General features: G+C 42.1%; 1 protein-coding gene across 1 annotated transcript; it reads left to right on the top strand.

The window, feature by feature from the left end:
- Window positions 1–213: 213 nt before the first annotated feature.
- Window positions 214–5014, top strand: LOC103996044 (uncharacterized). The gene is made up of 3 exons (XM_009416845.3): window positions 214–734; window positions 1703–4159; window positions 4747–5014. Exons 1-2 carry the CDS (start codon window positions 361–363, stop codon window positions 4131–4133), a joined length of 2805 nt encoding a protein of 934 aa, XP_009415120.2. The 5' UTR covers window positions 214–360; the 3' UTR covers window positions 4134–4159; window positions 4747–5014.
- Window positions 5015–10248: the final 5234 nt, after the last annotated feature.

Here is a 10248-nt window from a genome sequence, read left to right as displayed (position 1 = left end):
ATATATATATATATATATATATATATATATTGTGAGATACTATTAATAAAATAAAAATAATGGGCAATAGGTGGTATTAAGTTATATTTTTCAGTATATTTGGACCGGTCCAAACCCCCGATTCGCGCTCGGTTTGGCAGTACCTTCAAAGCCGGCTTAACTGAACCGGAAATGCTATGTATCCATCAAAGGGTCGCAATAATTAGGGGCGCCGCCTGCGGTCCCAATTCGCCTTCTTTCTTCTGTAGGGTTTCTCTTCTTTTCCTCCACCTCCACACCCGTCCTGCCCGATCTCTTTTCACCCCCTTTTCCTAGGGTTTGCATCCACCGATCTGCCTCTCCGTAGAGTAATTGGAAGCGATGTACAACGGGATCGGGCTTCAGACCCCGCGGGGATCGGGCACCAATGGCTACATCCAATCGAACAAGTTCTTCGTGAAGCCCCGGCAGCCCCCCGCCCGCTTCGACGCTGCCTCCGCCTCCGGCTCCGAGCCTGAGGGTGCCGTGCGCAAGCCCAACAAGGACATCCTCGAGCACGACCGCAAGCGCCAGATCCAGTTGAAGCTCCTGGTTCTCGAGGAGACCCTCGCCGACCAGGGGTATACTGAGGCCGAGATCTCCGAGAAGCTTGAGGAGGCCAAGAAGACCATCGAGGCCGAAGCCGCTGCGGCCGCTGCTGCTGAGGATGGTAGCGGTGGTCGTCGCAAGGATCGTCCTCCTCTTCCAAACAGGAGGTTTTGATCTCCCGCCTTCTTTTTCTTGATTTGTTCTTGTTGTCTATCTTTGTTTGTATTCAAGATTATACCCGTCTAACCTAATTTTTAGGTACTTTTCTTGTTTGCTATGCTATTAATATAAGATGAAAGTATGAATTTCTATCTGGATTTGTACTCAGATTTCTTTTTTCTTTTGTTGTGGAATTCATGATTTTTCCTGGAAGATAAATAGGCGAACTATTTCTAGGCCAACAAACTACTGCATGGAATTTGATTCTCTCATTATAATTAGCTTGTCACAGTTATTCTTGGCTGTTTAACTGAGTACAATTAAGGTGCCGTAAGTGTAAGAAACCCATGAGGAAATTGACGGACCATCCTGCAACCACAATGTTCCGGAATGAATGAAAACAGCACTAGAAATTATCGATATATGGTTAATAGTTCTGCCATCCAAGAATAATTTTTGCAGAGCTGTGTACCTCGGAATCGCATGTCCACGAGTAACAGACGCCAAAGCTCATGCTTAAAAGCTAGAAACTAGACATATAAATAGATGGAATTTTGAACATTGAATGAGAACGCCATATGTTTGGAGTTTAATTGGTATTATATTTTTGTGTTTGGAGGATGAGCAAAATTTTGTAATTTTAACAACTCATGTTGTATGCAATATTACGGTAGTGATCCTAAAATATTGTTAGTACTAGAATGGTGGACCAGATTGGCTTTTGATGTATGAACTGTCCCCCAGTGTCTTTATTCAGGGCAAGGTTGAAAAGTGGGAAAAGCAAAAAATTTGAATTGTCCATTTATTCTGTTCATGTCTCATTTTCCTATGGATATATTTAACAATGCTCTATTTTTGTCTGATACCTTCAATGCTGTTTCTGCTATGCCTTCTCGTTTTTTTTTTATTGGTAGGAGAGAAATGATTTGAAGTGTCAAAAATGGTCAGAATGGATCTAACTATGGTTTCATTATAGATTTGCGGATACAAAAACTCATCATATTGCTGCTCGAAAGGAGAAACAATTGGAAACACTGCGGGAAGCTCTTGGCATTAAAAGTGAGAAGAAATCACCTGAACATGAACTAATTGAGCAGGACGAGGAGGAAGACTTAGAGCCAGGAGAGTTTGTTGATGACAAACATCAAGAAGAGAAAATGGATCTGAAGGGTGTTGAGAAACAACGAGATAAATATGAAGACAGACAGTGGGAGAGTAACAAAGAAAAACAGATGGTTGAAATAAAGAATGAAAGCAGGAAATCACGTACTGCTGTGCCAAAGCACCAAGAAAGAGGTATTGGTAAGGGAAAATATCAGGATAGTTCTGACAGTGAAAGTTACAGAAAAAATGATGACGAGGAAAGGATGAAGCATCGAAAAAGTACTCAACGAGATAATTCTAAAGATGTTGATGCTGTAAGGAGCAGCAAGAAGGCAAAAAGCATTAAAAATGAAGAATCTGATTATTCTGATTCTGACAGTGATTCGGATGGGGGCATTGCTCGAAGACAGACAGAAAAAAACATAAAAAATAATAGGAGGCATGACTCGGGTTCGGATTCTGAAAGTGAACCTGACAGGAAGAAACCTATTAGAGGACGAGCAAAAAGCAGAAGGCATGATTCTGAGGATTCAGATTCAGAAACTGATTCGGAAAGGAAACACAAAATGGAGAGGGAAAGACAACGCAAACATGTTTCTGTTACTGCAAGCAGAAAGAAAGAAAACATCGACTATCAGAAGCATGAAACAAGAAGTCGGAGGCGTGATTCTGAGGACTTAGAAGATGATATTGACGATGAAAAGAGCAGCAGGGTAAAGATGGAGAAATATGTAAAATCTAGCAGAAGGGACAAGATGCCTGATTCAGACACAGAGAGTGAAAAGATAAATACTAAATACAGAAAACAGATGGAAAGTAGAAGACATGACTCTAATGATTCAGGTTATGATACTGATGTCAACATCAACAAGAAAAGACTAAGTGTAGTGAAACAAGGTGAAAGTTCCAAAAGGCATATCGATGATACTTCTGATTCTGATAGCAGAGAGAAAGATACTACTGAGAGAAAGATAGCAGAGAGGAAGTCATATGTTGCTCATCATGATAAATCAAGAAAGCTTTCTGAAAGGAAAGTAGAGAATAATAGTAGAAAGAAGCAGCAGAACGACACAGATGATGAAAGTTCTGGGACTGATAGTGGCATGGACAATACTGGCAGAAACTTATCTGCTACTCGACATGGTAAATCAATAAAGAATTATGTGGGAAAAGCAGAAAATGATAATAGAAAGAAGCAACGACATGACACAGATGAGAGTTCTGAGACCGATAGTGGTACAGATGATAGTCACAGAAGGATGAAGAAACGTAGAGAATTTAGAAGGAATCAGGATTCAGTATCTGATGACAGTGAAAGTCAGAGTTCTGAGTCCAGCAGTGACACATATTCTGATGATAGCAGTGATGACAGCCAGGAAAAAGACCGTCACAGAAAAACATACAAAGATTATAGTAGGAAAGTGGAGCACAAGAATGTAAACCAGCAGAAATCTCTTGTAGATGAACAAATGACCCAGTTTACAAGTGCCAGACAGGATACTGGTGGAAGAAGTCGAGATGGCCATCGAACTGGTGATAGCAATACTAAGAAAGAACACTTGAATGCTTCAGAGAGAAATGTGACGAGTGACAGATTTGAGCCAAAGCGAGAAAGCAAGGATTTTGATGACTATGGCAGACAGGACGCAAGAAAACGAAAAGCTGATGATGACCTTGCTTCTGAAGTCCGTAATTCAAAGTTCAGGACTTGTTTAGCAGAAGATGAGAGAAGGAAGGAGACGAAGAGAAGGAACGATAGGGACTACGAGGATAGGAAGAGGGAAGAAGACCAAGTTGTGAAGAATCTTGATGTCAAACAAGCAAAAGAATTTGTAGATGAGTATGGGAGCCGAAGGTATAATGAAAACAAGCAGTACCGTAATGATATTAAAAGAGGGAAAGATGAAGATAAACGTCAGCACCCTGAGGACGCTGACCGGCATCGCCATACTGAAGATTCTGGCCAGCGTCGCCATACGGAGGATTCTGGCCAGCGCCGCCACACTGAAGATTCTGACCGACGTCGCCACACAGAAGATTCTGACCGGCGCCACCACACAGAAGATTCTGACCGACGCCGCCACACTGAAGATTCTGACCGGCGCCGCCACACTGAAGATTCTGACCGGCACCGCCACACTGAAGATTCTGATCGGCATCGCCACATCGAAGATTCTGGTCGGCGTCGCCACACTGAAGATGCAGACCGCCATCGTCATGCTGAAGATGCTAGCTGGCATCACCAAGTTGAACGTGCAGACAGACGTCACCATACTGAAGATGGAGGCCGTCCTAGACGATGATGAGGGTGACTGGGCGCTTAAATATGGTGAGTGTTGTATGTCTATTAAATTGGCCAGTTCATTATACTCGAAAAGTCTTACATAAGATCATATAGTTTAGTTCTCTTTAGTTTGAGCATATACCTATTCTCAAGGTTCGCAATACCGTACCGTACCGGTATTTCGACCTGGGCTCGGTACCGGTACGGTATATCGAGCGGTACACCCAGGTGTACCGAGTAGTACACTCAGGTGTGTCGAGTACTGTAGCACTACTACAGTGCTACAGCGCACTCGGACCGGTAAGAGGCGGTCCGCGTACCGACAACCTGTCGGACCGGTATATACCGCCCATACCGGGCGGTACAGTTCGGTACGGCAGACTCTGCCTATTCTTATATTGTGAAGCCTGTTGTGGTTCTCGTTCACTTATACTTTGTCACCTAAATAATTAATACAAGAATATGAATGAATATCAATGGCAAGAAGTTTGTTGGACTATGCTTTAGAATATTTATTTAACATAGCTGCTTCCTTCTTCAAAACATTATGGAGCTATCACACTCAGTAAGACAAAATCTTGATGCATTCAAGATCTTCCAAACTCACCCAAACTAACTTGTTTACTATGCAGGTCATCCTGAGGCTTGTTATATGTTGTTGATCTGAAGCGAAAGAAATGTGCTTTGCTTCCTGTTGCCGCTACGAACCATTATCAACAAAGCCAAGTCAAATTGCTCGACCTGTAGTTGAAGCTGTGGCTTGATGCATGTAGTTGCTTTGAAGACTTCCATAATAACATTGGTTATATGCTTGGTGTAGCCATCTGCCTGTTTGACTGTAGCTAGAACCGGTCTACTATGATAGTTTTTCATATACAGATGCTCGTGTTTGCATCCTCCCATTGTGTCTCTGCAACAGATTTTTTTTTAGCTATTTGGCGTGAATCTTAGCGACTTTATGATCTACGAAGAATTACTAAGAAATAGTAAGATTATAATCCATTTCCACAAAACAAAAAAAAGAGTGTCTTAGGGGGCTAATTATATATTATTTGATGTAGTTAGATCTTTTTATGTATTTAGATTTAAAATTTTATATTAAATTTTTATAATTATGAAAGTAAAATATTTAATTTTATTTATTTTAATATTATTTATTTTATCGATGGAAGATAATAGTATATGCATAAATAGAACAAAAATGATGGGTAAAAGGATAATTTTAATAATAGTGATAGATGATGATGACATCGTGGGTGGCTATTATAGTGGTGGTTGGCATGACCAATGCGGTAATCGACCTTGTCGATATCGATCTAAACATTGACGAGGAGGAGGTAGAGTAGTGAGGCATCTGTGATGATGTCGGAGGAGGAAGAGGAGACAGGTATTGCATCTGCATCGACACTATACCGTTCCGCCTCCTCTTCGTTTTCGTCGACCATCGTATCATCAAAAGAGAAAGAAGAGGCAGAGCGGTGCGACGCCAACGTAGATGCCTCAACTGCCTTCTCTTTCTCCTCCAACACCATACCGCTCTACCTCCTCTTCATTCTTGCCAACCAACGTATTGTTTGATGCAGCATCGATTGCCTCCTTTGTGTCGGTGTTGTATCGCTCTACCTCCTATCCATCCTCATCGACTACTGCATTGCTAGAAGAGGAAGAGAAGGTAGAGCAGTGTGGCACTGATGCAGATGCCTCACCTACCTCTTCTTCCTCCTCCAATGCCACACCGCTTTGTCTCCTCTTTATTCTCACCGACCATTGCATCGTTCAATACGGTCTACACTGCCTCCTTTGCGTTGTCGTTGCACCGCTCTGCCTTCTCTTTGTTCTCGCTGACCATCGCATTGTCGAAAGAGGAAGATGATTTAAAGTGGTGCGGCACCAACGCAAATACCTTACTAGCCTCCTCTTTCTTCTCCGACGTTGCACCACTCTATCTCCTCTTCGTTCTCACCAACTATCGCATCGTTCGATGTGGCATCACGCTACCTCCTCAATGTCGGTATTGCATCGCTCTGCCTTCTCTTCATTCTCGTCAACCATCATCAAAAGAGGAAGATGAGGTAGAGTGGTGTGACGTCAACATAGATGCCTCACCTACCTCCTCCGATGCCACACCACTTTGTCACGTCTTCATTCTTGTCGACCACCACTTCGTTGGAAGAAGAAGAGGAGGCAGAGTAGTGCGGTATTGATGTAGATGTCTCATCTCTCTCCTATTATTAATGTTTTGATTGATATCAGCAAGGTCGATCACCATAATAGCCATCTACGAAATTATCATTTATTATCATCATTGAAATTATCTTTTTGATTATAGTTTTTATGTCATTTATGTATTTTTCGTCGATAAAACTGACGGATAAATAGAATTAAATATTTTATTTTTATAATTATAATAATTATAATATAAATTTTTTAAGTTTAAAAATCCAACGGTAATATATAATTAGCCCGTAGAATGATTGCTAGTGTGAGTCCTTTGATCGTGTCGCGTAGAGGGTCTCCTTCCTCGACCTACCCTCCGACTCCGAGGACGACGACGATGATGGCGTCCGCATTTCCTTCGCTTCCGCCGTTGCCCGTCCTGCGACTTCCTGCGTCACGTTTTCTCCGGCGGAGTTCCTTGCCGAGCACCGTGACGACGACGAGGGCCATGACAAGGGAAGAGAAAACGGCGGCTTTGACTATGACGTTTGGATGGCCGAGCCCACCTCCATCGAGGAGCGCCGTCGCTGGCTCCTCGAGGGCATGGGTTTCGCCAGAAACAAGGACCTCGCCGCCACCCTGCGGTCCCTCAGCAGCAGCAGCCGGAAGGCCATCGACATCACTGCCGCCAACGGCGCATACACCCCGGAGTCGCTACCGCCGGCCACGGATCCGGTGGCGGATGCGGTGGCCGCCTCCTCCGACCAGTCCACGAGCCAGCCGGTGGTCGCCAGATGCCTATACGACGCGGACCTGGCGACGAAGCGAGCGCCTCTCCACACCGAGCCCGCCCTCCCTCCGGGACCACGGAGCCCGAGCAAGCTCCGGAAACGCCGGAATCAGAGAAGCGAATGACGGGGGCGCCATCGTGCTCGCCTCCGACGATGCCTGCCGGATCAAGAATCTCAACACGGGGGACGAACTCGTGGTCAGCGAGTTCGGCAAGGACTGGAAGATCAACGACCTCCATACCGGTCTGCATATCATGATGGAGGAGTTCGCGCGGTTCCTTGGATTCTCGCCGGTCGTCAAGGAACTCATGCACCAGGTGACACTGGGCGGCGGCAGCGGCGGAGATCACCGGAGCAACGACAGGGCCATCAAGATTTCAGTAAGTAAAAAGTTGGAACTTTAAAAGAAGAATTTATTGTTAGCAAATACATTGTCTCCTCTGCTTTAAGTACAATTGCTAACTTTTTTTTTGGCTATGAAATATGTATTTGGAATTCATCTTGGTAAGGCATGAATTATTAATCTGGGAGGAATCATACGTGAAAGAAGAATTCCCTTGACTAAAAGAGCTTAGGCAAGTGTTTACTAGGAGTTTAGTTCATCCCTGGGTTGTTTTAGATTGTACTGGTAAGGTTAAGAAAGATGATCTATTACCTCCAGAAAGGTTACTCATTCAATCATTGTTTTTGAAAGGTATTTTGGCAGATGAAGTAGCTATATAGCAACTGTGTTGAGGTTGGATAGGTGATGGAGACACCATGTTTTGGAACTAGACCTGTTATCTGATGCCGAAGAATGATGAATTATGGCCTCCAAGTAAAATGTGAATCCAAATCATTGGCCTGTAAAAACTAGCCAAAATGAAGCTGCTACTGTTGGATTATCTGTCTTCTTCGATTCTGGCAAAATCATTAATCATGTAATGCAAACATACTGATGAAGGCTTCATCCAAATTGTATCAACTTGAGAGCAGCATTTGTTATCCTCATCAATGGACAAGACTGTAAGACTATGAGATATGGAAAGTAAGGCATGCCTCAAGTTGTTTGCACACAATGATTATGGTATGGCAACCAACCAGAATTTTATCTTATCATTCTTGCTATTCAATAGATCATCATATTTATTGTATTTAGTGTCATATAAATGTCACTAATTTTCCTGGCAAAATCCATGTTAAAGTTTCTGACATCTGTGGTGAATGTTGTTATTGTTGCTCGAATTTTTTGCAGTAACATGTATCCAGTTCAACCCAATAGATGATAGGCACTTCATCAGTGGCTCTCTTGATCCCAAGGTTCGCATATGGAGTAGACCAGACCTCCAAGTTGTTGACTGGAGTGATCTCCATGAGATGGTTACTGCTGCATGAGATTGTCAGGTGCAAGGACATGATATCTGCATTTCCACAACTTTGTCAATGCTTTGTTTTCTTCATTTCTTTCATACCAGATATGAAAGGTTTTTTTTTTTTTACTGGTAATTGGGTGTGATCCATCTTTGAAAGGGTGCTTTAGTTGGCTCACACAAGGGGAGATTCCGGCTCTACAATACCTCTGGTATGAACCATCATCTTAGGTTCCTCATTTGCATAATTGGTTTCCTCCTCTGAAACAGCACTTTTATTCTGTGATATGCTACAGATTGTAAGCTTTCTGAAGAACGTCAGATAGGTATAAGGAACAAAAAAAAGAAGCCGCATGCAAAAAAACGATCGCTGGTTTCCAGGTAAATCTTCATTCCTATGTCAAATTAAGGGGATATTTGCAGGCTAATAAGAGAATGTAGAATTTGTTTAGATGCACAGGGAAAATGTTTAGTATTCCTCAGAACAGTTTGCTCCAGACAGTTCGTCAGAAGTGCAAAAATTTAGAGGTTGGGGTCTTCGATGATCTCAAGATGGTTCATAAATTTAGAGGTATAAACTCAAAATTGGGATCATTTTCTGTGTGCAAAAATGTTTTTTTTTTCTAGTGTTTCCATCATATCTATTATCCAAATTTGCTGTCAGAAGAGGTGCCAATGAGAAAACCAAAATATAAACTGAATTCACCTATTTATTTTGGAATTTTGCTTCATATGTTCTCATGTCATAGATGTAAAATCTCAAAGACAATTTTATCTTAAGATCTTTGTGTCAAAAATGCAAATATTACTTTGGATCTCAAAACATTTTGTGAGCTACCAAAAGCAGAGGATGTAGTCTTGTTTGGAACTAGGAACTCATCACATAGCATGTGCATACTAACTAGCATGGAATGCTTGCCAAACATGTTTGTTATTGTTGGAGTTAGTCAAGTATTTTTCGGATTCCTGAAATCATGATTCTTATATAACAAAGATGCTTGTTATATACTGTTTGATCTATATATTTTTAATTTTTGATTAGGGGAGGAAGTGGGATAACCTTCTGATAAAAAATATTTTTTTGTTGTTTATGTGAGGGGATGGAAAAGAATATTGGAGCTTCAGTTTTTATTAACACAGGTATTTTATGGTCTGTTATTTGTTTATATTGGTAATAAATATCGTAAATTTTATATGGATTATTTTTTCAAATTTATATTCAGGCTCCTCCTCGTCTTCCTTGACGTCCTGGGGACGGTGTAGCGGTGACAGCAGCAGGAGTCCGTCGAACGCTTAGAGTCTGGTGGTCGTCACGGCCGGTCAGGGTGGCGGCGATATCAGGATCTATCAGAATTTTGGGCTGCCCCTTCGGCTCAGCCGGCAAACTAATCTATTCAGCATCCACCAGGTTTTGCTCTGTGTTGCCTTATTCACCATATCTTCTTCTTGCTCCTGTAAAATGTGTACCTTATGAAGACACCGAGCTCCAGTGAAATGGTTGATGAGTTCGCTTCCTCCATGGAACTTCTGCAATTAGCTTCTAGCTTTGCATGCGCAGATGGAGTCATGTGGCCAACGGTAACGGATGATTCAGATCCAAGATCAAGTTGGTATCGAAAAGACTAAGAAGTAGGAGGCTTTATGTGATGGAGTTGAAGACACATCATGTCATAAACCCACAATTGCATTGTGCCACGTGTTTTATGTTAATAGTTTTATTTGGACATGATTCAATTATGGAAGAAGTCGAACACTCCGTTTACAATTTTTACGTTGAACATTTCGTTTATAATTTTATAGATCTTAAGGGACCATAGGAGATTTTGAAAAGACTAAC

This window comes from Musa acuminata, chromosome BXJ3-1 (genome assembly GCF_036884655.1).
Source record: "Musa acuminata AAA Group cultivar baxijiao chromosome BXJ3-1, Cavendish_Baxijiao_AAA, whole genome shotgun sequence".
In the NCBI taxonomy this organism is placed as follows: domain Eukaryota; kingdom Viridiplantae; phylum Streptophyta; class Magnoliopsida; order Zingiberales; family Musaceae; genus Musa; species Musa acuminata.
The sequence above is the reverse complement of the archived record's forward strand: the minus strand, read 5'-3'. Positions and strand labels throughout refer to the sequence as shown.

What these genes read in the sequence shown, in the direction of transcription:
- LOC103996044 (XM_009416845.3), top strand. Translation starts at nt 361, where the DNA reads ATGTACAACGGGATCGGGCTTCAGACCCCGCGGGGATCGGGCACCAAT. An exon ending in CCTCCTCTTCCAAACAGGAG is followed by an intron (nt 735 to 1,702) that starts GTTTTGATCTCC and finishes GTTTCATTATAG; the next exon opens with ATTTGCGGATACAAAAACTC.